Raw genomic sequence first — 26,327 nt, 5'->3', positions numbered from 1 at the left:
CACTCGCGCAGTACCTGAGTCTGTTGTTGCAGAAGAGGCCTCGGAGGCTTGCACATTTTTAGCGGACCTGTCAGTGAGTTTGTGGAGGACAAGGAGATGTCGTTGGTTGCATGTCTTACAGCGCATCTTTAGACCGCATTCTGCAGCCTGGTGGGGCCTCCCACAGCACCAGCACCGGTTGTTACTCTTGATCCAGTGCTGTCTTTGTGCTTTGTGTAGCTGTCTGAAATTTGAGCAGCTGTTTAAAGAGTGGTCAACGCTGTTGCAATTAGGACAATACTTCTTCCCATTGTGTTTGGCTGCTGCCACTGTTGGAGGGGCACCAGATTCTTGGGACTCAGTGTTCAACAGTATTGTGGTTGTCTTACCAGTGAACTTCCTCTTCTCCTCTCAGAAATACTGCTTTCTTTGAGCTGGACCGTGCCGTGTCGACTTGCACCTGCAGCTTATTATATATAAGCCGGTGTGAGAAGTCAGTCAGTGTAGGAATGGGAATGGTTTGAGGATGAATATATCGACGGAAGCTGGACCTCAAATCATCATCATAGCGCAAACATTCTGAAGGTCTTGGTATCTCCTGACATAACAGGTAGCGCTTGAGTGCCAGTTGATGCGGCTGTCCATACTGGTGGTTGAGGGCATGCCAGCGTGTTGCTGTATGTTCTAAAGGGTGCACCTTAGTCCGATTCAATCCAAGTCCATAACTTGCCTGCAGCAGCGTTACTCTCCGACTACACTGTTAATTGCCACAGCAATGAGAGGACGGGTGCGCACTCTGAGTGGCTATTGATTCCCCCAGGGAACCTGCATCGCCCCGTGCGCAGGGAACCTGCATCCTCCCATGCAGGTAGCGCATGGGAGGACTTTTTAACAATCACATTAAATGGCAATGGATTGGTTCTTATATAGCGCTTTTCTACTCTTCTGAGCGCTCAAAGCGCTTTACACAACTTGTGCATTCACCCATTCAGACCAACATTTTCTTAGTACACACACATTCATACTCCGATGGATGCATCGGAGAGCAATTTGGGGTTAGTATCTTGCCCAAGGATGTATGCAGACTAGGGGAAGCCAGGAATCGAACCACCAATGTTCCGATCATTAGATGACCTGCTCTACTGCCTGAGCTACAGCCTGCCCTAAAATAGAAAAAGGTCTTCAGACACTACAGTGCAGCTCCATGTTATAAAAGCAGTATTAAATGTTACCGAGCTGGTCGATCAGGCCAGCTTTATAAAATAGACGTTTTTGCCCATACTGACATCCAAACCTGGGGGTGCTCTGGTCACACCCAGTCTTTGGGGTTTCATAATGCGTCCAGCATCTCAACCTTCCGGGTGCCTTTGGCAGGCTCGTGCATGTACTCCCACTTTGCAGGGAGTGGGAGGTACATGAGGATGCTCTCAATTCTTGAGCCGGACGTGGCCAGGCCAAACTTCACTCCCCTGTCTTACACCAGGTTAAACTCCACATACCGGCCTTGTCGAACCTGCTGCCAGTCCCTCTCCTCATCAGTAAAAGAGTCATTGAGATGTTTGTACACAAAGGGCAGATAGCAGGGCACCACAGTGAGGGTGCAGCGCTTGACGAAGCTGAACACCTCCTCCTGATTTGGGGAGTCCAGGTCGTCAGAGAAGATTCCTCCTATACCACGGCTCTCTCCTCTGTGGCGGATGTAGAAGTACCTATCAAACCATTTATTAAAGTCGGGCTAGTACTGTGGGTGGTGCTTGTCACAGGCCTTCAGGGTTTTGTGGAATTGAAAGACATTACAAAAGTTTACCCCCGAACCCAGGTGACATAAGGCTTTAAGCAAAAAAAGGATGTTTAACCATGTCAGACGCCTTTAAAAAGTCCAAAAACAACACTAAGCTTTCTGTCTTTATTAGTTGATGATAATCAAGCATATCAAGGTTGTGTACATTTCTTCCTTTTATAAAAGCCAACTGACAATCGTCCACTAAAAAGCATTTATTCATCTCATACGTTAATCAATGTGACAGTTTACACAGTTTTGCTTCCTCTGTGATGCTAACTTGTTTACTGTTTCATAAAGAGTCAAAAGGGGAATGTCTTCAATTTAGATTTTTGAATGCAGGGCTTTTTTTTTTTTAGCAATTTTGCAAGGGTAAGGCAACGCTTTATCAAATGGTAATAATCAGTTATGAATTTCATCCTAATCTAACTAACCTATTCTAAACTAGAGCTGATTTCTGATACCAATCTTGAGCTGAATGAGAGAAAAGAGAACAGATACACCCAGGACACAGATGCACTGATTTCCATCCCATGCCTGATAAAGTCCAAAAGGGGAAGCACTGTCTCGGTACAAAGTCCTCCAACTTCTTTGATCCTATAATCTAACACAGCAAAAATGAGCAAAGAAATAGCCAAAAATTATCATTCCAATTTGTACGTCCACAAAAATTGGGCAGTGGTTAATCCTCTGGTGCTTTTCACTGAAATTTCTACCTGTGAACTCCAAAGTGATGATGCTGCTCTTTAGTCATTTGTGTGAAACTAGAGAAAGAACCCCAAATCTTCTTAACAGCTGCTGTTATACTCATTTATGTTCGATGAGAATTATACACGATTAACTATTTACAGATATACACATAAAGAAATACTCTGATATAGCACTCTGTATTACTTTCACCATATAAACTCTTTATGTTAAGTCCTTTATTCTCCTCTTGGATGGAGATAAGCCAGTGGATTTTAATCTTCTTGGCAATGGTAATACATGTGTGTGAAACATTGCATATGTTTATTAAAAGGCCACCATCAAAGTTAAAGGTGGTTCAACGAAATTTTAGAATGTGTGTGGGTTTATTAGGAAAGAATAATGCATATTCACAGTGATAGAAGCCAGTTTCATATAGGAGCATGTTCTTTTACATATTGAAATATCATATTTGTCAATTGCTGAAAGCAAATTGATTCCAATTTCTTTTCCAAGTTAATTTAGTGTGTATACAATACGCTGGTATATCCTGGTAGCAAGTGCCAGAACCTCAGAATTTGGGTGTTTTTTTAGACCGTCATGTTGTTTTTACTGATGAAAATCAGAAGAACCCTCGGATTAGTAGGTCCCTGCTAAAAACAAAGACAAATCACCGAATTGTGTCATTACAAAGTGCCAGTTTCAACAAAGTGTTGTGGGTGCTCTAGTTCTTTACAGCAACAGTATGAATGTACGCCTGTGATGTTTTCCATCAGGCAATGTTACTGTCCAGCCACTCCTTGATCTCATTTTCATTCCTCCTAATCCATTCGATATTGTTCCTCACTGTCTCAAGTGCCTGCTTCCTGGGCATCTCACCAGCACCAGCATTTGGAGTTAGGTTGAAGAAATGCTCCATCTAAAAAACCATAAAAAGGCATAAAAATGTACAATAACTCTAAACACAAGGTGTCAACCTGAAATTGTCAGTAAATAAAATCTATTAGCTACAATTAAAAAATCACAGCCTTGTTTGTATAAGGGCAAAGAGAAAGTTACATAAAAGCTCAGGCTAACCTTCCATAACTGGAGCTCTGTGTTGAATCTGGTGGTAATTCTATTGAGTAGGCGACCAAGGTTCCTGTCATCGATGGTGTACCTGGTAAAACAGTGTAATATATAATTTCCAGGAGTGAGTTTAAAGAAATTCTCTTGTCTTTCCAGTTGTGCCTGTGTGACTGGTGCTTTCATTTTTGGGAAGTGGACAAGTCCTGATAAAATGAATTAAGTCTGCATTAGATGACCTGCTAGAACACAACAAAATTCAGATTATTTCTACCAAGCATTCTCCCTCAGATACCTTAGGACTTTACAGAGGAACTCTGCACTGACAGTTTAAACCTTTGGGATGAATCCCTGTGATTAAAAAGAAAGACATGCAGTTTCCCTCATCTGGTGGAACATATACTCAAAGTGGTGACATGGTGGTGTAGTGATTAACACTGTTGCTTCACAGCAAGAAGGTTCCTGTTTTAACCCCTACTAATTAGTATTTAATTCAAAACACACTTAACTCTCTTAATGTTATAACAGAACAATAGAACTAGACCAGTCTGACCATTTACCAGCCCTACTGTTTCAACGTGGTCAAACATAAATAAACAAATGAATCTACCATCCAAAGTTATGATCATGGCCTACTTTGTGTGCTGGCTTATTGTACTGACCTGTTTACCAGATAGTCCCAGTTGAGTGTACTCCACTCCCAGGCCATGCTTTGGCCAAGTGGGTTATAGGATACGTATTGGACCAAAGTAAACAAATCCTGACTCCTCACTACGCTCTCATCTTTTGTAGCCTCCAGGAGCCTGTTAGACAAGAAAATGTATTCTTCCTCAAAAAGGGGAACGTTTATCTTAGTTGCTTAAGCCTAAGTTTAAAGGCAAAAAAGCCTGTGCCAAAACCAGAAAATTACTTGCACTGTTATTAATTCTTATAGTTCACTTAGGACAGCAGTCTACAGAAACATATTTTCAGTGAGTCTGAATTACAGGCACAGACCTAATGAAATATGGGTTAGCTAAATATCACGTAATGAAACTGTAGAAGACATGATAAGTGAACCGGTCAAAATAAATTAGACAGTGTTATTACCTATAAAGAAGCTCCACATTTTCCACAGATGCCAGTCCATACAGCAGCTTGTCCTTCTCTTGGGCCAAAGACGTCTCTTTATACCTCTGGAACATTATGTTCCACTTTTCTTCACTGCCTGAATTCTTCATACCGTATTGATATACCAGCAATCTCAGGTTGACTGCTACGCTGCTGTAGATCAAAAGATAATTACATGGTGCAGTGAAATAAGTTAAATTATTGTTGTTTGGGTTTCTTTTTCAATTTAACCTTTATTTATACAAGTAGTCGCATTGAGAGCCAAGAGAGACCTGTTCCAGACAAACATATTAAAATTACAACAATTAAAAAAAAAAAAAAAGCTACAGTTGTCTTATGTACACAGTCATATTAAAAACAAGAACAAGTTCCCAGAGATGATTTCACAAAAACATTTGTACGTCTTTTGAGGTCTGCAAGTGAAATCAAGTGAGAGAGCTTCAAATTTTTCTGCAATGTATTGCATGAAGACGGGGCAGAAAAGCAGAGTGCCTTCTTCCCACGCTCTCTACAAACTGATGGAACGGTGAATGTCCTGAGACTGCAGTCTGTAACTAAACTGTTTGCATAAACAGTAAACCAGAAATAGAATTGAAGTTAAATTGACACCAACCATCCTGTTCATTGGTGTCAACCAATAATTGCTGTGTTAAAATAATAATGAGAATAGAAAATATATAACTTTTGAATAATATCTTTTCTGTCTGTTAGTTAGAACACTGGAGAACTTGCCTAAGACTTCCACTGATCCACTGGTCAAAAATCCGAGAAGCTTCGTTCAGAGCATCCTGATCTCCCATCTGACAAGCGATGCCAAGCACTGTCTCCCTTAGTAACCTGCAAAATATAACATCATTGAATAGCCTCAGAACCCTGACCCTGTTCCAACATGAGATAAGACTCATCTGTGCCTGAACACTTCTGTAAATGTCTGAACACAACTCGCCAAGGACTTAGTTACTTATTTGCACTGTCAATTTTCAAAACCAATACAGCACCACTTGTGCAATACCTCACTTTTCATTACTTTTATGGACAGCATTATGCATATGTTATTAGCATAGGTGGGAAGTAACAAAGTAACAATACTTTGTTACTGTACTTAAGTAGAATTTTCAGATATCTGTACTTGAGTATTTCTTTTTCTGACACGTTTTTACTTTTTACTCCTAATATTTTCAAAACAGACTCTTTAGGGTCAACCGTATCGTTTATAGGGTTTATACTCAAGGCTTAAAGAGGGCGTGTCCGTAAGTTGTGTTCGCAGTACTTCAGAATCTATCTACCACTACAGAAGAGGAGTGAGCATGAAGGGAGTTATGTTTTTTAAGTGGCAGGTAATTTCAATATCGATGTCTTTTTGACTGTCAGAGAAGTGTTTATGTTGAGGTTTTTAAAGCAGTTATGACGCTAAACACTGGAGCTGATGAAGTCACATTAGAGATTTTTAATTTTCCACAAAATACATGTTCTAGGTCCAGCCAAGGCCCCTCTAATAAGCTTGGTTTAATTCATTCTGAAACATATAGCAACCTATTGGAGAAGAAGCAGTGATAGAAACCTGGCAGTTCTTAGACCACCACTGTGTTTTGATTTTTACAATGTCATGGTCCTGGGCCGGGTTGGCCCAGTATTCTTAGTTCTCGTATTTTTGTATTCAGTTCCCTGTTTAGGTTCTGTTTCCGGAGTTGCCCTGTTATGTTGTTCCCTGTGTGCTTTCCCTTTGTGACTCTCACCCCCTGTGTGCCCCTCTATGTATTCATGAGCCCTTGTCCCCTTTCGTGTTTTATTCCATGTTTTCCCCAGCCTGTTATGTCTGTGTTCTCCCCGTGCTCTCTCCTCCTGTCTGAACCTCTGTGTACTTCCTGTTTGACTCTGCCCGTCTCCCGTCAGTGTTATGTTCACCCCGCCCTGTCTCGTTATGGTTATCTGTGTCAGCTGTGTTCCCCGTGTGTTCCCACTTTCCTCGTTAACCCTCTGTGTATTTCTGTCTGCGTCTCCCTCTGTTCGGCGTCGCGTTCTCCCTCATGCTGTGTGTTATTCTCCCCGTGGTTCCTGGTACATCTCATGTTTAGTTTTTCCAGTTTAGTTCAGTACTGTTTTGTGTTTCACCTTTAAGCCAGCATGAAAACTGTGATCTTTAAGTTTATCCCCGTGTCTGTGAGTCTGCATCTTGGGTCCTTCTCCTGCCTGCCACACAACGAATCATGACAGAAGAACGCGACCCCGAACTGGACCCAGCAGCTCACAACCCCTCCGCGGACCTCCAGGAAGACTTGGTCTACACGGTGGAATACCACTGTGAGGAATGGGCGACGCTGCCTAGAGGCGAATACCGGGAGACCGTAGCCGTCCGTCTTCAGCGGATGGTGTCCGGGCTCCCGTGGCTATTCGGCGCGCTGCGCCCCCACATCCGGGCCTTTCTTGTGTCTGCCGGGGGCATCCGCCCGGGGCAGCTGTCCCAGAAAGAACCGGAAACGGTCAGGATCGGGACCATGGGGCTCACCACCGTTACGCTGCCTGTTTGCTTCTCTTCGGCTTCTACATCTCTGCCACCGCCTGTCTACACTACGTGGCGCACGGAGATGCCAGAGGCCAGCGACTTCGGTGAAGAGGAGCGGCAGCAGGTGTTACGGGCATATCGGGAGGACGAGCTCCGTTGGAAGCCCTGGCTTATCACCGAGGAGGAGCTCTCGTCAGCTGTCCCACCACAGATCGACCACCCACCCTCGCCGCCGCGATCGGGCTACTCGTCTCCTGCTTCCTGCCTGGCACGGATGTGGTCTGAGGGCGAGGAGCCGGTCGCCACGGAAGGCCGGGCTGAGCCCACGGCCGCCCCTAAGAGGAAACGGCGTTCCCGCCGCTGTCGCACACCGCCACGGCCCGTTCTGCCCTCCACTGAACAACATGAGGTGGCTGTGGGGGGCGCGGATTCCAACCTCGAGGAGCGGCAGCGCGCCATATGCGCGCAACTGGAGGAAGAGCTACGAGAGGAGCCATGGCTCGCTCCCCCCTACGATGAGGTTTTCCGCGGGACACGGCTAGCCCTTGGGGGCCCCTGGAGTTGCCTGGGACTCCCGCCTGCCACTCCGCTTACTACCGCCTCCTCAGCCGCTGCGACGCCTCAGGAGCCTCCATCTCCCACGTCTACGAGGCCCACGGCCAAAAGAAAACGGCGTTCGCGTCGCCACCGCATCGCCCGACGCTCGGAGGTGAGTGAAACTGTCCAGTCGCTCCAAGTTACCTCTGAGCGGAAGGCATGTGAGGAGGCTACGGACTTAGCCGGTGAGGTGGCTAGCAATGAGCCATTCACCAAGCCGCAGGCCAGAGACAGTTCCGCTCCCGCTTCACTCAACCCGGCAGGGACCACAGACTCGATTCACAGACTGACAAGGTTTCCCACCGCCTTTGGTTTTAATAGCGGTAGGGAGGTGTTTCCTTTGGTGTCTCTTTCCGTGTCTGCAGTTCCAACTAAATCTGAGTTGCCTGTGGTTTCTCTCTGCCGTGCCAGGCAGGAAGCAGGAGACGAGTAGCCCGATCGCGGGCTCACAACCGCAGACCTCGTGTAACCACCCAGCCCAGGACCTCCACATCCAGCAGGTTCACCTCCAAGATCGTCTGAGACCAGCCACCCAGACAGCTGCTGGAACAATTGGTTTGCACAACCAAACAATTTCTGCACAAACTGTCAGAATCAGTCTCAGGGACGCTCAACTGCATGCCCGTCGTCCTCATCGGGGTCTTGACCTGACTCCAGCTCGTCGCCGTAACAGACTTGTGTGGGCAAATGCTCACATTCGATGGCGTCTGGCACGTTGGAGAGGTGTGCGCTTCACGGATGAATCATGGTTCACATTGTTCAGGGCAGATGGCAGCTGAGAATGTCCCAGTTCTTGCATGGCCAGCATACTCACCGGACATGTCACCCATTGAGCATGTTCGGGATGTGCTTGACCGGCGTATACGACAGCGTGTACCAGTTCCCACGAATATCCAACAACCTCGCACAGCCATTGAAGTGGAGTGGACCAACATTCCACAGGCCACAATTGACAATCTGATAGACTCCATGCGACGATGTGTTGCACTGCATGAGGCAAATGGTGGTCACACCAGATACTGACCGGTTCTGGGTCCCCAGACCCCCAATAGCGCAAAAAACTGCACATTCCAGGGTGGCCTTTTGTTGTGGGCAGTCTGAGGTACACCTGTGAGGTGGGATGGATTATCTCAATATAGCAGATGTGCCCACTACCACACATTTGGACTGATTTGTGACCACTGTTTGGGAGGGATGGTTATATTGTGTATCTGGAATGAATTTTAGGTCTCTACGTCCATCCCATGGGGAATGGGAGCAGTAACAAAGGTGTTGCGTTTATATTTTTGTTCAGTGTAATTTGGTGATAGAGCAATAATCTATTAGTTTACATTTATTATTTGCTGAGTGTCTACCCTTGATTAAACCTGTCTGGTCAGAATTAATTATGAATGAGTGATTTTTTTTCTAATCTTCTGGCAAGGACATTGCAAAGTATTTTAAGGTCTACATTTATAGTAATAAATCACACAGCAATAGTTACGTTACAAAATACATTTTGGGGCATTTACTCTGTAATCTGTAGTGGAATACATTTTAAAAGTAACCTTCCCAAAACTGTGCAAGACACAGGTGACCTGCATTAGCTGACGATCCTCCCATGCCAGTGTAACCTGGACGTGTGTCCCTCTATCTATAAAGAGATGATCTATACTGCTCGCCCAAGTGCAATGTCTACAATATCCGAATCTAGGTTTGGGAAGGAGATTGGCGGTAGCAACTCTGTAAGAGCAATGAGACTTCCAACCCACATAACACGCACGACCACAGGTTTATGAAACAAAGTTTGCTTTATATATTTCCTTTTGGATCAGTTCCCTTTGCTCATCCTCAATGTAGGGATACCTTCAAATGCAGTAACCATCTCAAATGCATCACAAAAATAATTGAAACAATCAAAATAGATGTAAGACAAGAAACACAATATTTCAACACCCCAAAGAAAAGGAAAAAGAAAAGAAAATAGCACGTGAGTGTCCAGTTCCTTATGGTGTCAGTTTATTCAGTTACCCACTGTCCTGGGTTAAGAACTGAAAACGACCTGAATCTCAGGTGGAGAAAAAGTAGCAAAGAAAATGATAAGGTATCTCTCAGGTGGGCTTCCTTTTGTTTTTTTCCCTACCGCCCTCCTGGTACGGCAGGCATCAACGTGTAGCGTCCTGACACAGAGAAGGCCTCCACAGCAGCAACAGTGTCTTAGACCCACGATACCAGCTCCTCACTTGGCACCCATGGAACTGTACCTCAAAAAAAAACCAGTCAGAATAGTTCAAAAAGTTCAAAGAAATACTCCAGCTCCTTTCAGGTAGGTACCCGTCTGTGGTTCACCGCTAACGACAGCTCTCTCACAAATGTTAATTAAACCTCTTTCCTCTCTTTCAACTGGAAAAAACCGTGCTCCGCGGCAGCATGGAGTTTTTCCTTGCCGTCCTTTTTCCTCTACACCACACCTTCACGCGCACGGAGCTGCAGACGGTGCCTTCAGGGCAAGCCCGGAAATTAAACTATCAGACAAGGACTACGATGCATTCAAAGAACCCTGTACTTCTGATTGCTGTAAATCTTACCAGGGTTACATTCTCCCCCTCTAGACTGCATGAGTCCCAGCATGCATACCTGCCCCTACCGGTACAGACACATGTGAAATAGCAGCCCCTAAAGCCTGAAAGAATGAACTAATGGCCAAGGTTAAAGGCTCCCCCAGCTCATCGTAGGTGAGTTTCCGAGGCGGACGTCTCTCCCTAGTAGAACGCGTTCTCGGACTCTTGACTCTCAGATACTACATTGTCAGTGTCTGCAACTACAGGGTCTGTGGTGATGAGATCTGTGTTCTCTTCATCAGGTGAGATTTGTGTCACATCAGGTTCAGGAATATCAATGACAATATGGTCCGGAGTCCTACAGTGTGAAGTAGGATGTGTAACTGAACCACTATTCTCAGAGCTAACATAAGGAGTTCCTGGTTGAAGCTCGTGAGTAGGTCTTTCAGGTAAGTGTGCGGAACTTTGGGGCACAAAAGAAGGGGTGTCTGGGTTTAATACCCTGGAAACTGGCTGAGGCTCATTGAAGCCTCCTTCCCTCTGCAGGAAAGGACCCTTCGTGATGATTTCTGGCATCCATGTATTAGGATACAGTTCATCTTCATCACTGTACGACTCGTCCTCCTGACAATCAGTGTCCCCTTGCACGCCTTTTGTTGTTTTGCCCCTCAGTCTCATTTTTCTCGATGCGTCAGTGGAAGAACTTTGCTCTCTGATCTCAGTTACAGGTAGGAACCCGCACGGCAAAAGAAGGTCTCTATGCAACGTACGGTGTGGCCCCTCCCCTGTCTCAGGTTTGACTACATAAACAGGACTGTCGCTAATCCGTCTGACAACAACATGGATTTTCTGTTCCCACCGATCTGCCAGTTTGTGTTTCCCCCTGATATTCACGTTTCTCACTAAGACCCTATCCCCTTCTAAGAGTTCAGCTGCCCTGACCTCCCTGTCAAACCTAGCCTTGTTCTTCTCTCCCATCTTCTTGGCATTTTTAGCAGCTAATGAGTAGCTCTCCTGTAGGCGTTGACGAAGGCCCTTGACATACTCTGAGTGGGTCTTGTGACTTGCCATATCAGGTTGGATTCCCAGGACAAGATCAATTGGCAGTCTGGGCTGCCTACCAAACATTAGTTCGTAAGGCGAATAGCCTGTTGTACTGTTTCTCGTGCAATTGTATGCGTGGACCAGAGGTTTGACAAAATCTCTCCAATGATATTTGTCTCTTTCTTCCAGGGTCCCTAGCATACCAAGGAGGGTCCGGTTAAATCGTTCCACTGGGTTTCCCCGGGGATGGTACGGGGTGGTACGAACTTTGTCTGCTCCAATCAGTGTGCAGAGTTCTCTGATCGTCTTAGACTCAAAGTCCCTGCCCTGGTCGCTGAGCAGACGACTGGGGAACCCGTAGTGAACAATAAAGTTCTCCCATAAAGCCTTCGCAACAGTTCTGGCTTTCTGATCCCTAGTCGGCACCGCCACAGCAAATTTTGTAAAGTGGTCGGTGATGACTAAAATGTTTCTCGTGTCTCTATCATCCGGCTCAAGGGATAGATAATCCATACAAAGAAGTTCAAGTGGATAAGTAGCAGAAATGTTTTCCAAAGGCGCGGCCCTCTGAGGCACAGCCTTCCGCCTGAAACAGCGTTCGCACTTTTTGCACTTCTCCTCGATGTCTCTGGCCATTCTCGGCCAGTAGAACCTGGCACGAGCAAGCTGAAGTGCACGCTCAGAACCGAGATGGCCAACATCATCATGCACTCCTTGCAGTGCCCTCTCTCTGAACTGTTCGGGTAAGACCAACTGATACACCAGTTCGCCTCGCTCAGACCACTTCCTGTACAGGACACCATCCCTGAGTTCAAGTTTTTTCCACTCCCTAAAAAGAAGTTTGACATCGGGATGTTCAAGGTTTGTCTCTCTGAAACTGGGTTTTACAGCTCTCCTCACAAAGGTGATGACACGTGAGAGAGACGGATCATTATTTTGAGCATTACACCAGTCAGAGTTAGCCATGGATGGTAAAGTGTCCTCATCGAAAACATCAGGCACTACAGAAGGGTCGACAACAAGAGACTCCGCAATGACAGGCTGCTCTGAATGAGGGTGACGTTCATCTTTAACCATCACAAGATGACGTTGACATAATGCAGAGAACACCTCATGATCCATGTCATCTCCTGCTTCCATGAACCGTTTTTTCATGTCCTCTATTCTCTCTCTTTCTTTAGTGAAAGCTTCATCCTCAAGAGGCGGACCTTGAGGCCGCCGGGATAACCCATCTGCATCGCGGTTGGCCTGCCCTGCTCTGTACTTGATGGTAAACTGGTAAGTAGAAAGAGCGGCTAACCAGCGATGACCAGCAGCATCTAACTTCGCAGATGTCAAGACGTATGTGAGGGGGTTGTTGTCGGTAAGCACAGTGAAACTTGACCCATAAAGGAAATCACTGAACTTTTCACAAACGGCCCACTTTAAGGCCAAGAATTCGAGTTTGTGCGTAGGGTAGTTTCTCTCGCTCTTGGAAAGACCTCGACTGGCATACGCGACAACTCTGAGCTTCCCCTCCTGCTCTTGATAGAGCGCTGCCCCCAATCCATCGCGACAAGCGTCAGTATGTACAACATATGGTAGTTGTGGATTCGCAAAAGCAAGGATGGGCGCAGACGTCAGTTTCTTGATCAGGGTTCTGAATGCACTCTCACACTCCGAAGTCCACTCCTCACCGAGCGGTGCATTAGGGCTCACAAGAGTCGTGAAGCGTTCCCTCTTGTACACTTTGCCCCTTTTCTTTGGTGGATAGTAGCCTGCTGTCAGGCTATTAAGAGGTTTGGCTATCTGGGAATATCCTTCGACAAACCGCCGATAATACCCAGCGAAGCCTAAGAAACATTTAAGCTCTTTCCTATTTGAAGGACAAGGCCAGTCTCTCAAGGCGGATATCTTGTCAGGGTCAGTATGAACTCCTCGTGCATCCACGACATGACCAAGATACTTTACTGACGTCTTAAAGAAGTGACATTTCTCCGGAGAAAGCTTTAGACCGAAATCTTTAAGACGGTTCAGCACCTTCATGAGTCGTGCTTCATGTTCTTCCAATGTGTCTGAAAAGACAATCAAGTCGTCCAGAAACACCAATACCTCATTGAGATGCAAGTCACCGACACACCTTTCCATAAGGCGCTGAAAAGTGCTTGGTGCGTTCGTGACACCCTGAGGCATGCGATTGAATTCAAAGAAGCCGAGGGGACACGTGAAAGCGGTTTTAGGCTTGTCTTCTTCGGCCATCTCAACCTGGTAATAACCAGATTTAAGGTCCATGACGGAGAACCATTTAGCACCGCTAAGGGCAGCAAAGGTCTCCTCAATGTTCGGAAGAGCGTATGCATCTCTGATGGTTCGAGCATTTAGCTTCCTGTAGTCGATGCATAACCTGATAGAACCATTCTTTTTCCGGACCAAGACCACTGGGGATGCAAAAGGGCTCTGTGACTCTTTAATGATTCCTGCATCAAGCAGTTCTTTAAGATGCTCCTTGACTGCCTCCCTGTCACTGGGATGAATAGGCCTTGGCCTCTCCTTAAAAGGAGTCTCGTCATGTAGCCTGATGTGATGTTTCACTGCAGTGGTGTGACCATATGACAGGTCATCCACAGCAAAGACTTCTGGAATAGATCTAAGCTTGGTGGTGATACGATCTTTCCATTGTTCAGATATTGGTGAATCATCAAGATTGAACTCGAGGTTGTCACTGTCAGGCTTATTGTGATGAGAGTCACCTTTCACTGGTCCAAGTGATGTGACCTGCTGAGCTGCACATATTTGAGCAATGATGCATTTTGGCTGCAGCGTAACATCATGGTCACTAAGATTGCGCAGGACGACCGGGACCTTGCAGCTAGACTTAAATGGAATGTCCATCAGAGCAGCTTCAAGGAACACGCCACCTGGCAACCTGTGATGTTCATTGGGTTCAAGCACAAATGTGGTCTGACTGTTCCTTTTCAACCTGACATCACCTGTGATGCAGCACTTTTGTTTTGCAGGGATGGTGATGGGGTTTCCACCATGTAACCTGACAGGATGAGCATGGTTGTTGAGGTCATGGATCTGGGCAATATGCTGGAAGATCACTGCAAAATCTCTAGAGAAGAGTTTGCAAACAACCTCTGGACCATCCTGTTCAAGTACTTGTTCATAAAGTCGTAATAACACATTGGTACCAATCAACAGGGGGGTCCTGCTGTTGAACTGACACTCTGGCACCACAAGTGCTAACACGACTAGCTCCTCTTTCCTGCCAGGAACAGACAGCGGGAAAGTGACACGCGCTTCTATGTAACCAAGATAGGGGACCTGCTGTCCACCTGCTCCTTCGATTTCAAGAAGGGCATGAATTGGATGTATAGGTAAGTGAGACAGATGGTTCTTATGGAAATACTCGGACACTGTTGTAACTTGTGAGCCGGTGTCCATTATGGACTCACACTGTACACCCTCAAGAAAGACAGAAGCCGCACAACGAGGACCTACAAGCCCTGCAGGTATAGATCGCTCTGTGCAACGGTAGGTTTCAATCATTGTGTGGGTTATGACTTTCTTCTGTGTTCCAGCACCATCAACTGATCTGTTGGGACAGGGGTTATCATCAACTGCAGCTCCTGGACGTCCCACAACAGGAGCTGCTACTAGTTTAAAGTGAATGGGGAAGCAGCCTGCTGAGCTAAAAACTTATCCTGCCTCTCCCGGAGTTCTGCATTTTTCTTGCGAACCAGTGCGGGGTTGGGTTCATTCGAGCAATGAGCAGCAATGTGGTTGTCTTCCCCACACTTAAAACAAAACCACGGCCTCGGCATTCCAGGCACCTTAAGGCCCCTCTTCATGTTACTACTACTGATTGCAAAGCAGTCGGTCTTTTCAGTACTCTCTCTCTGATTTTGTGCTAGTTTTTCAACTTGCTTTGTCAGTTCAGCTATCTTGTTCTCAATATCAGAGGTTTCATCTCGCTTTGCTTTTACCACTAGGGGAGGATTACTATCATGAGAGAGGCTCAGTGGCTTTTTGTTTAGCTTTTCCAACTGTTTAGTTAGCTCGTTTACTTTCTTTTCAAGCTTTGATGTCTCATTTGGCTTTGAGTTAGTCAGTGGGACAGGCTCACAGTCATAAGAGGGCATATCAAAAACATGGTGGGCATACATGTTAGCTTTCGAAGCACCTAAATGCTTTTTCATCCTATCTAGCTTTGTGGAACGGCGGTCTTCCTCAGTTCTCAGCATGAGGAGGAATTCAGGAAATGTTGGTGGATTTCCCTTTTTGCACTCTAACTGTAAGCCGATGATGATGCTCTGATCCCAACAGCCCCTACAAAACTGTCTGAGCAAATGATCATTGGAATTTCCAGCTGAGGCTCCCCCTCTAGAAATTGCTCTTGTGAGGAGGCTATGGAGCCTGTTCAAGTATGCTGATGGCTTCTCTCCACTATCTTGGTTAGAGCCGAGAAATGCCGCAAACAACTCCTCTCCATCCTCCACAACACCAAAAGCAGAGTCAAGTTGAGTGATGTAGACACTTGGTGGTGAAGAGATGCCAAGAGGCTTCACAACATCAGCTGCTGGACTCAGCAAGCTCTCAAGAATCCTTCTCACCTTGTGAGCATCATTCAAGGAAGGATCGTTAAGGAGAAGATCAACTTGGGTGTGCCATGTTTCGTAGTCCACCTCACCATTTGGCCTTGGCATCCGCCCAGAGAAGGTGCGCAACCTTATTTGTGGGGATGGTGAAGTGGTGGACTCACTTCGGATGACATGCTCCACAATCACTCTCTGGATCTGGGGGGGGTTAAAAACATCCTCACTGATGTGGACTGGGCTCGTTGGTAAACTAGCAGATGCACTATAAACATGTGAGGGCTCTGCAGGCTCATTTTGATCATTATTAGGTGTGTTAGCATTTTGAGCTGCATAGGGCTGTGTAACATTACTGTGTACGTCATGTGATGTGCCCTGGTTCCCATGCAGTTCCTCCTGAAGCACATTCAAGAAACCTTTCCTGCCACTGCCTGCGACAGACTTTAGTTCGTCCAGGTATCTGCAAGCTATCTCCCTCCCCACCACTTCCTGACAAACATCTCTAATGGTCCTCGCAAACCACATCACAGCTGGGTCCTTTGGACTTGGTACGGTACCCAAAGTAATGGGGTCGATTCTAGAGATAGACCTGTCAGATGCATACTGGACCAGGGCTCTACCCTCTGGTTGTCCTGATTCGTCAGGGATCCTCACTAATTTAGAAATATCTCCATTAACTTTGAACACAGCAGTTATTTCCTCATCTGTGTATTCTGGTCCTATACCTGTTACATACAGGGAGTTTTGACCATTAACCTCAAAACGATTGCAAATATCCATACCTGACTCAGTGGAACAAATCTCAAAAATCTCAAACGTGCGTAGTGTGGGGTGGAAGATCAGAAAGCTACTATTAACCAATCTCCTGGCTGGCTCGCCACTTTTTATGTAACCTGGACGTGTGTCCCTCTATCTATAAAGAGATGATCTATACTGCTCGCCCAAGTGCAATGTCTACAATATCCGAATCTAGGTTTGGGAAGGAGATTGGCGGTAGCAACTCTGTAAGAGCAATGAGACTTCCAACCCACATAACACGCACGACCACAGGTTTATGAAACAAAGTTTGCTTTATATATTTCCTTTTGGATCAGTTCCCTTTGCTCATCCTCAATGTAGGGATACCTTCAAATGCAGTAACCATCTCAAATGCATCACAAAAATAATTGAAACAATCAAAATAGATGTAAGACAAGAAACACAATATTTCAACACCCCAAAGAAAAGGAAAAAGAAAAGAAAATAGCACGTGAGTGTCCAGTTCCTTATGGTGTCAGTTTATTCAGTTACCCACTGTCCTGGGTTAAGAACTGAAAACGACCTGAATCTCAGGCGGAGAAAAAGTAGCAAAGAAAATGATAAGGTATCTCTCAGGTGGGCTTCCTTTTGTTTTTTTCCCTACCGCCCTCCTGGTACGGCAGGCATCAACGTGTAGCGTCCTGACACAGAGAAGGCCTCCACAGCAGCAACAGTGTCTTAGACCCACGATACCAGCTCCTCACTTGGCACCCATGGAACTGTACCTCAAAAAAAAACCAGTCAGAATAGTTCAAAAAGTTCAAAGAAATACTCCAGCTCCTTTCAGGTAGGTACCCGTCTGTGGTTCACCGCTAACGACAGCTCTCTCACAAATGTTAATTAAACCTCTTTCCTCTCTTTCAACTGGAAAAAACCGTGCTCCGCGGCAGCATGGAGTTTTTCCTTGCCGTCCTTTTTCCTCTACACCACACCTTCACGCGCACGGAGCTGCAGACGGTGCCTTCAGGGCAAGCCCGGAAATTAAACTATCAGACAAGGACTACGATGCATTCAAAGAACCCTGTACTTCTGATTGCTGTAAATCTTACCAGGGTTACACCAGTCAAACAGCAGACCGTGAGTGTGGGAGGGTCGTAACACTGGTTATTAGGTTTTGGGGGCTTACTTTTTCACACAGGGCCTGGTGGGTTTGTATAGCCTTTTCACATTCATCATGTTGTATTTACCTGGTATTCAGTGCATATTTACCTACATTGTTAAACATTAAAGTTTAATTAACGATCTAAAATATTTAAGTGTAAGAAAAATGCAAAAAAAGAAAAAGATTGAGGAAGGGGCTAATACTGTTTGACAGAACTATTAATGTTGTACCTCTCTGTCTGTGTTCCTTCATCCTCCCATCCAAGCTGTGTCGCGATTGCTTTAACATGGTCACGAAACAGTTGCTGGAGAAAAGAACCAAACATTTTTGTTAACTGTCACAGGAAAACCATATGTGTGTAGCAGTGCAGAAATGTCACATTGCAATATAGAAATGTAGTTTCTTCTGAATCAGTGATTACTGAATTTTTACATATTTGGACTCTAGTCTAGAGCCACCCCTCATTTCTTCATATTTTGCTGAGAAAACTGGAACACTTTAAACATTAATGAAAATACAGTATTTAAGACAAGAACAGAGTTTCTGCATTTGTTACAGACATGAAAGTCAATAATTCTTGTACACATCAACAACTCGTTTAGACAAGACTTGTTATGGGGGATTGGCTTGTATATTATGTATTGCCAATGCTTTCAGCTTCAGGTACATGAGCTAGTGCAGTGGTTCCCAAACTTTTTTTGCTAGGCCCCCTTTGTTTTACAACAAAAATGTTCGACAGAATGGCAGATAGACAAAATACTGTTAATCTGACTATCTGCAAGTTTTACACGCTTACATACACACAGGCAGTTACTGTCCCTCCATTTACAAAGGCAGAGGCGTCACAGTGCGATTATTTTACGTGTAGTTGTTTTTTCCTGTGTAATAATATTCAACATTGCTGTCAATACATTTTTCAAAAAATGCCTCTCTGTACAAAATGGGTTCAAAAACATAAACAGCTGTGGGATCCTGTTTGTCTGTGATTGAGACAGGAGGAACAAATCGTGGCAGGATCAGCCTGATGTTATTTGTATCCCGCTGTAACTTTACTGTATAAAGAGCAAACATCTCCAAAATGTCAGGAGTAGTTAGTCATTACAACAAGTGTTTGTGAACTAAAAATCAAGAATGTGGGATCCTGTTTGTCCGTGATTTGAACAGCCCAGCGCTGCTCCCGACGCAGGGAAAAGCAATTCTGCAGGGAGACCTTCCTCAGCACTAGCTGGACTGGCCATCGGGCATACCGGGCATTTGCTCGGTGGGCTGATGGTGATTTTCCGTTTTTATGGGCCGATGATTTTTTTTTTTTTGTAACAGCATGAACAATGAAAGGTGGTGGATTGGCCAGATGCTGGCTGGTGTGTAAAATAACTCAATTGTTTGGTGGTGGCTATGGCTGAGCTTCCACAGATTCAGTAACATTAGCAAGTGGTGGAGGCCAGCAGGTGGATGAGGGAAAGGGGAGGCAGGAAGAGGAGAGACCCGAGGCAGCTGCAGGTCCGAGTGTGAACTGAACTTCAGGTAAGAAGTTATGAGCTGCAGTCTCTCTGGGTCAGATATGAACCAACTTTAGGTGGAGTTTATTTTCGTTGTGCTGACTTTTTACCGTCAGTTACAATAACTCGTACTGCTACTAGCTAGCATGACGGAGTTTCTATACAGCTGGGTGGTGCTATGATGTTGCTGATAGTGAACTTTATTTTATTCATAAGGTTAGTTAGTAGACTTGCCAACCGTCCTGTAAAAAGACGGAATCGTCCCTCATTCAGAGAAAATATTACGCGTTTCGTGTTGAGCTGAGAAGGGACGCAGTTTGTCTAGGATGGAAAAAGACACAAAGGTGGAGTTATTCTGTCTTTATGCTGCACAGCTGCCTCTTCTTCTCTCATCCTCTCCCCTCCCTCTCCTGTTGCTACTTCAATCATGAAACTGATCAATGATCAGCTGATCGGCTTTTCTCTCTTGTTTGTTTATCGCCCACTTTGCGCCAGAAAGAGGAAACCAGCGGATGTCGCGCTAAACAACAGCAGCACGTTTAAGCTTGATCAGCTGTTGTTAGAATTGATTTAATATTAATTTCTAGTATCAGCTGATGTTTGCTGGAGCCACAGCTGTAAAGCTGCTGGTCATGATGTCGGTTTGGATATGTGGTGAGAGGGAAACATGAGGATGAAACCAGGAGATGTCCTTACTGAACCATCAGAGCTGAACAGGTGATGGAGAAACAGGTTTACCTTTTAGGTGACATGAATGAGTTGAAGGGCAGTTATAAGGGAAGGAAGAAATACACGGATACACCCATAGACTCGAGACAGAATTCACAATGCATTTTTGGGACTTTCAGGTGTTTGGACCAATGTTTTATTTTCTGATCAAACCAGAAAGCTTTAATGAGCAGCTAGACTTCTCTTGCATTAACTGGCTGAGTTAATGCAAGGTGAACTCCCAACTCTTGAGCCACGATCGCCCCACGAAAGTAACTTAACTAGTATTATAACAAATGTCTTTATTCTGGGTGCCATTAAGTAACGTACTGCATTACTTTTAAGAAAAGTGTTCCATGTGATATGTGTAAGAACTTTTTTACTTTACTTTCAATTGAGTAATGACCCAAACACTGATCACATCATCTGACATTTACAAACATTTGAGCACTCAGCATGCAATGTCTTTGATATGCTACTTAGAGATGGTGCTGACAAACCCAATTAGAATTGATAAGGGAATCAACAGGGAACCCAATCGATAAGTGTCATTTCTAATGGAATCGGAATCACTAAATTCTTATCAATTCCTAACCTTAGTGATATGTCCCTGTAAAAGAGAAAATACAGTGTAATCAGATATTAGGGTTGCTATCCACTTTTATCATATCGATTCTCTAGAAAACGAAACATAAGAAAAACCAAAAACGAATACATTTCTGTTTAACTTAAGTAGTGTGTTGATAAATGCAACATGAAAAGCTTAAAAAAGAGAGACATTTCTTCATGACCTCATACCACTGAGCCATACAGCAATACTGGTAAGATGACTTGATCTGAACAACTATAACTGGGTTCCACAGTTCATACCGTCTGATTTGTTGGTATAAACCTTTTCATCACTACCAAGTTAAATAATTTGGTAACCAATGAAATCAGCTCTGCAGGACTTGCACTCATATTATACTATTTATTTATGAGTGACTTATGTATGTATGTATGTATATATATGTATATATTGTACTATTCTTAGTTAGTGTATTGTCTGTCTTGTCTTAATGTTGGTTTAAAATGGAGCACTGTAACAAAAAATAATTTCCCCCAGGGATCAATATGTCAGGGTCCTGGGACTGGGCGACCCAGGACCCCTGGGCAGTCATGGACCTGTGTTATTGTTGTGTATTTTGGTGTTGCTTCCCCTTCTCTGTGCTTGTGTATATGTGTGTGTGTGTGTGTGTGTGTGTGTGTGTGGGTGGCTGAGCACTTGTTTATAGGCGGCGTCAGGCCTGGAGGGTGTGGCCCTGCAAGGGGACTGGCCACACCCGAAGCCACTCACCTGCTGCTGATCAGGCCTCGTCGGGGGAGCTACTTAAGAGAGTCTTGGAGCTCCCACCGGCGCGGGACCATTGCATGAGACTCCACGTTAGTCACACTGTCTAAGTTTAGTCAGAAAGTGTATGCCTGCCATTTCTGAGTGTCCTGACAGCTGCGCTATTGTTTCCCGCAGGAAGGGCGTGGAAGGCACGGAGAGCAGCGAGCACCGGGGGGTGCTGACACGGGAGCAGAGAGCACACGGACTATTCACGGGAGACACGACACGGGAGTCTGGGAGAACACGGGGATTTATTGTTACGTTGTTTTCACTCTGTAAATAAACACTGTTTGTACATAGAGCACCGCGCCTGGGTCCTCCTTCCCCACTCCTTCCACGGTGTGCCATGCCATACCGTGACAGAATGATCCCGCCACTTATGGACCCAGCGGTCTCCGAGGAGAGGCTCAGGAGGGAAATTATGGACAAAGTGTACCGCATGTGTGAATTATGGTGGGAGAAGCCTGCGGAAGGTTTGCGTCACGCCGTGGAGAGGCGGCTGCAGGAGATGCTTTTTAAATTCCCCTGGCTGGTGGACTCCCTTAATGCGGTGGTCCTGGACTTCCTACTTTCCACCCTCCACCTCCACTCTCCTCCTCAGGCTGCCCACCAGCTCGGACAGCTGGTGGATTCACTGCCTGAGACGCCGGCCCCGACGCTGGCGACACGGAAACGACGTTCGCGCCGCCAGCGTTCCTCACCGCAGCTAAATCCACAGACATCTCAACAGCCGGCTGTGGTGAGTCATATGGACAATTCATCGTCACTCACCTCAACTGTTTACTCTGGGGCTATGTTTATACGGTCAGCTGCCCAGCCGGTAGCCAAAGCGCAGCCCGCGGCCCAGCTGGTCGCTGTACCTCAGCCTATCGCCCGGCTAGTGATCCAGCCGTCACCTGCTGAATCATCCCCCGCGACATCTACCTCACCGCTTACCGTTTCATCCTGTTCACCATCCACATCACACGCTCAGCCATCTTCTCCACCAGCAGCAGCCTCCATTCCACTGCCCACTCCAGCGGCCTTGTCCGGAGAGAGCGACCTCACCCGCGTCCAACGCCTGATGGACTGGGTAACTCACACCACCAACACAAGGGCAAGAGTGGTGGGGTTAAACGCCATCGAGGCAATCCTGGAGGGAAACCCCTACCTCGGCCAGCTCAAGGGAGTTTCCGCCTGCCTTTGCACCCTGCGTAAAGCCCGGGGGGTAGTGCAAGCTCGGGAAACCTCAGACTTCGTCCAGCTGCAGCAGGAGCTCAGCATGCCCGAGCAGGAGCTCAGCGAGCCGGAGGAGCCCGCACCGTCAGCTGAGGCGCTCAGCGAGCCGGAGGAGCTCAGCATGCCCGAGCAGGAGCTCAGCGAGCCGGAGGAGCCCGCACCGCCAGCTGAGGAGCTCAGCGAGCCGGAGGAGCTCAGCATGCCCGAGCAGGAGCTCAGTGAGCCGGAGGAGCCCGCACCACCAGCTGAGGAGCTCAGCGAGCCGGAGGAGCTCGGCATGCCCGAGCAGGAGCTCAGCGAGCCGGAGGAGCCCGCACCGCCAGCTGAGGAGCTCAGCGAGCCGGAGGAGCTCAGCATGCCCGAGCAGGAGCTCAGTGAGCCGGAGGAGCCCGCACCGCCAGCTGAGGAGCTCAGCGAGCCGGAGGAGCTCGGCATGCCCGAGCAGGAGCTCAGTGAGCCGGAGGAGCCCGCATCGCCAGCTGTGGAGCTCAGCATGCCCGAGCAGGAGCTCAGTGAGCCGGAGGAGCTCGCGCTGCCAGCCGAGTTGCGGCTCAGCGAGCCGGAGCTCGCGCTGGCCGAGCAGGAGCTCAGCGAGCGGGAGGAGCCCGCGTCGCCAGCTGTGGAGTTCAGCGAGCCGGAGGAGCTCAGCATGCCCGAGCGGGTGCTCAGCGAGCGGGAGGAGCCCAGCGAGCTAATGCTGGAGGAGCACAGCGAGCCGGAGCAGCTCAGCGAGCCACCCACTGAGGACCCCGCACCGCTACTGGCGAACCTCAATGAGCCGGAGGGACCGGCGTTGCCGGCAGGGGAGCTCAGCGAGCCTGGTGAGCCCACGCTGCCACCGGAGGAGCTCGGAGGTCCGGAGGGATCCGCGGAGCCAGAGCTGGAGGTCGGCGTGCCGGAGGGGCCGCCACGTCCAGCAGCCCGGCCGCCACGTCCAGCAGCCCGGACGCCATATCGGGAATCGTGGGTTGTGCTGAGGCGGGAGCTGCGACGCCGCCGCCACCGGACCCGTGGCCGCCTGCCGGAGCTGCGACGCCGCCGCCACCGGACCCGTGGCCGCCCGCCGGAGCTGCGACGCCGCCGCCACTGGATCCCGGGCAGGCCGCCTGGGGAGCAGCGCCGCCGCCGTCGGACACGGGGCAGGCCGCCGGAGGAGCAGCAGCGCCGCTACCGCCACTGGAGCCCGGGCAGGCCGCCTGGGGAGCAGCGTCGCCGCTACTGGGCCCGGGGCTCGCCACCGGAGGGGCAGCAGTGCCGCCGCCACTGGAGCAGTGGCAGGCCCCCAGAACTGTTTTTCTGCTGCTGCCGGACCCGTGGCCGTCCGCCGGAGCTGCAACGTCGCCGCCATTGGACTCGAGGTAGGCCCCCTGAACTCTTGTGAACTCCTGAACTGTTGTGTTGATGGGCCGCCTGAGACTGTTTTGTGGCGTTTTTTTCTTTTTTGCTCCGCTGCCGGATGCGCGGTCGGATTTTGGGACTGTGACCTTGGGGGGGTTGTTTCTTTGGTGGTTGTTGCTCGTTTTTGTTCTGGCCCTCCGTCCTGGACCTCCCGCCGCCCGCCCTGGGTTGGTTGTACTGTTGTTTTTGGTTTGTGTTTTTGGGTCGTCGGGTGCCGACCCTTAGAGGGGGGGTACTGTCAGGGTCCTGGGACTGGGCGACCCAGGACCCCTGGGCAGTCATGGACCTGTGTTATTGTTGTGTATTTTGGTGTTGCTTCCCCTTCTCTGTGCTTGTGTATGTGTGTGTGTGTGTGTGTGTGTGTGTGTGTGGGTGGCTGAGCACTTGTTTATAGGCGGCGTCAGGCCTGGAGGGTGTGGCCCTGCAAGGGGACTGGCCACACCCGAAGCCACTCACCTGCTGCTGATCAGGCCTCGTCGGGGGAGCTACTTAAGAGAGTCTTGGAGCTCCCACCGGCGCGGGACCATTGCATGAGACTCCACGTTAGTCACACTGTCTAAGTTTAGTCAGAAAGTGTATGCCTGCCATTTCTGAGTGTCCTGACAGCTGCGCTATTGTTTCCCGCAGGAAGGGCGTGGAAGGCACGGAGAGCAGCGAGCACCGGGGGGTGCTGACACGGGAGCAGAGAGCACACGGACTATTCACGGGAGACACGACACGGGAGTCTGGGAGAACACGGGGATTTATTGTTACGTTGTTTTCACTCTGTAAATAAACACTGTTTGTACATAGAGCACCGCGCCTGGGTCCTCCTTCCCCACTCCTTCCACGGTGTGCCATGCCATACCGTGACACAATAAAGTATTCTGATTCTGATTCTGATTATTATTCTTCAGATACTTGATCTGGGTTTTAACCTCTTCCTCAGAAAAAGTCTTGAAATTAAATATTTAAGTAAATTTGTATTAAAATCAAACAAATCTGTACCATACGGCTTTAGATGTTTATAACCATGAAACTCCTCTACCGTTATTCCATCACAGGCAATCAGTTGTGAAGATGTTCCTATTCATTATCATCCAACACCCTTTAGCATCCTTACTTTTATAGTTAAGCGCATATTAGTTTCTTTTCTATACTTGAGTTTAAACTTAAGTAAACTTTTACCCTGATGGGGGTAAGGCACAGGATATCCTGCCTTAATCTTTTCTTCTTACACTCATGATACTATTAACATTAACAGTTTTCACCATGCCATATCTAATATTGCAGATTTATCACCTTCAGCTTTGTTACTAATGTATCCAATTTTTAAATTTTTTTTTTTTTTTGGGGGGGGGGGGGGGGGGTGTCAGAATTTATATCCTTAGACACATGTAACCCACTAAATACATACCTAATTGGATGATCTACATTATTAACAAAACCTTTTCCTTCCTTCCAACTTCTTTTTATTCCTTCCAAGCCCAGTGAGAAGCTCGTCAGAGCTTGTTAACTAAATTCTTCTCCCACCTCCACCTTTTCAATGCGAAACAAATTTTCCTGCCCAAATTAGGAGGTATCTGCTTTAGGCCGTGACAGATGTGGCAATCCCAGCTAACACCAGTATCACAAAGAAGCATTTGAACACTGACAAATGCCAAGAGCTTCCAAGTGCTGTAGCAACCACTGGAGAAGATGTGGAAGGTAAAGTCCAACACAGAACACCCAAGGAGACACACACTTTGTATATATGGCATATATAAGTTAATAAGTATTTCTACCTATCTCACTGTTATGAGCATTATTTCCTGGGGACATTTTTCTAAATGCTACAGGTTGATATTATAATGTAGAAGAGAGATTAAAACTATCTCACCTGGTGTATATAATGGTAATAATATCAACGAAGCATGTGAAACTTGCACATTTCATTGCAGATGGAAACTCAATGTCTTACCCAAAGCACAAGAATATCATCTAAATTGCAGCTATAAAAACTATGCAGATAGTGGGATTAAAAGTTGGAAATGAGTTGAGACGTATTAATATTATTTATTAATAACAGCAATAATAAACTGACAGGTTTATATACTGTGGCCTTGTTTTGTTTGTGATTTGTGTTTCTGCTTACAATGATTATTTGCTTTTAAATAACTGAGCGCTTAAATGTGAATCATACATAGAAAGACAGAAGCGTTAACATTGTGATTACCTGAAACTTTGGATAGAGTAGAGCATTGCTAGACAACATGTTCCGGACATAGGCAATGGAGGCATCCACACGGTCCCAGACTATATACTCCGTCTCACTTGTCAGGTACTTAGTGAGGTTGAAGGCGTGACCGTAATCTATAATGTCCGCTCTAAA

General features: G+C 46.9%; 1 protein-coding gene and 1 pseudogene across 1 annotated transcript in view; both read right to left on the bottom strand.

Moving 5' to 3' along the window:
• Positions 1-1,288: 1,288 nt before the first annotated feature.
• On the bottom strand, positions 1,289-2,513 carry LOC111500579 (oxygen-dependent coproporphyrinogen-III oxidase, mitochondrial pseudogene; annotated as a pseudogene).
• enpep (glutamyl aminopeptidase) overlaps positions 1,872-26,327 on the bottom strand; it is a 44,427-nt gene continuing 19,971 nt past the window's right edge. The window contains exons 14-20 of the mRNA XM_004564166.5: positions 26,172-26,322; positions 18,013-18,086; positions 5,354-5,458; positions 4,601-4,774; positions 4,174-4,314; positions 3,524-3,605; positions 1,872-3,365 (exon numbers count right to left, since the gene is read on the bottom strand). Coding sequence (XP_004564223.2) covers positions 3,219-3,365; positions 3,524-3,605; positions 4,174-4,314; positions 4,601-4,774; positions 5,354-5,458; positions 18,013-18,086; positions 26,172-26,322 — 874 coding nt within the window. The 3' untranslated portion in view covers positions 1,872-3,218. The remainder of the gene's footprint in view (positions 3,366-3,523; positions 3,606-4,173; positions 4,315-4,600; positions 4,775-5,353; positions 5,459-18,012; positions 18,087-26,171; positions 26,323-26,327) is intronic.

Source organism: Maylandia zebra, linkage group LG19 (assembly GCF_041146795.1).
Source record: "Maylandia zebra isolate NMK-2024a linkage group LG19, Mzebra_GT3a, whole genome shotgun sequence".
NCBI classification, from domain to species: Eukaryota; Metazoa; Chordata; class Actinopteri; order Cichliformes; family Cichlidae; genus Maylandia; species Maylandia zebra.
The sequence above is the reverse complement of the archived record's forward strand: the minus strand, read 5'-3'. Positions and strand labels throughout refer to the sequence as shown.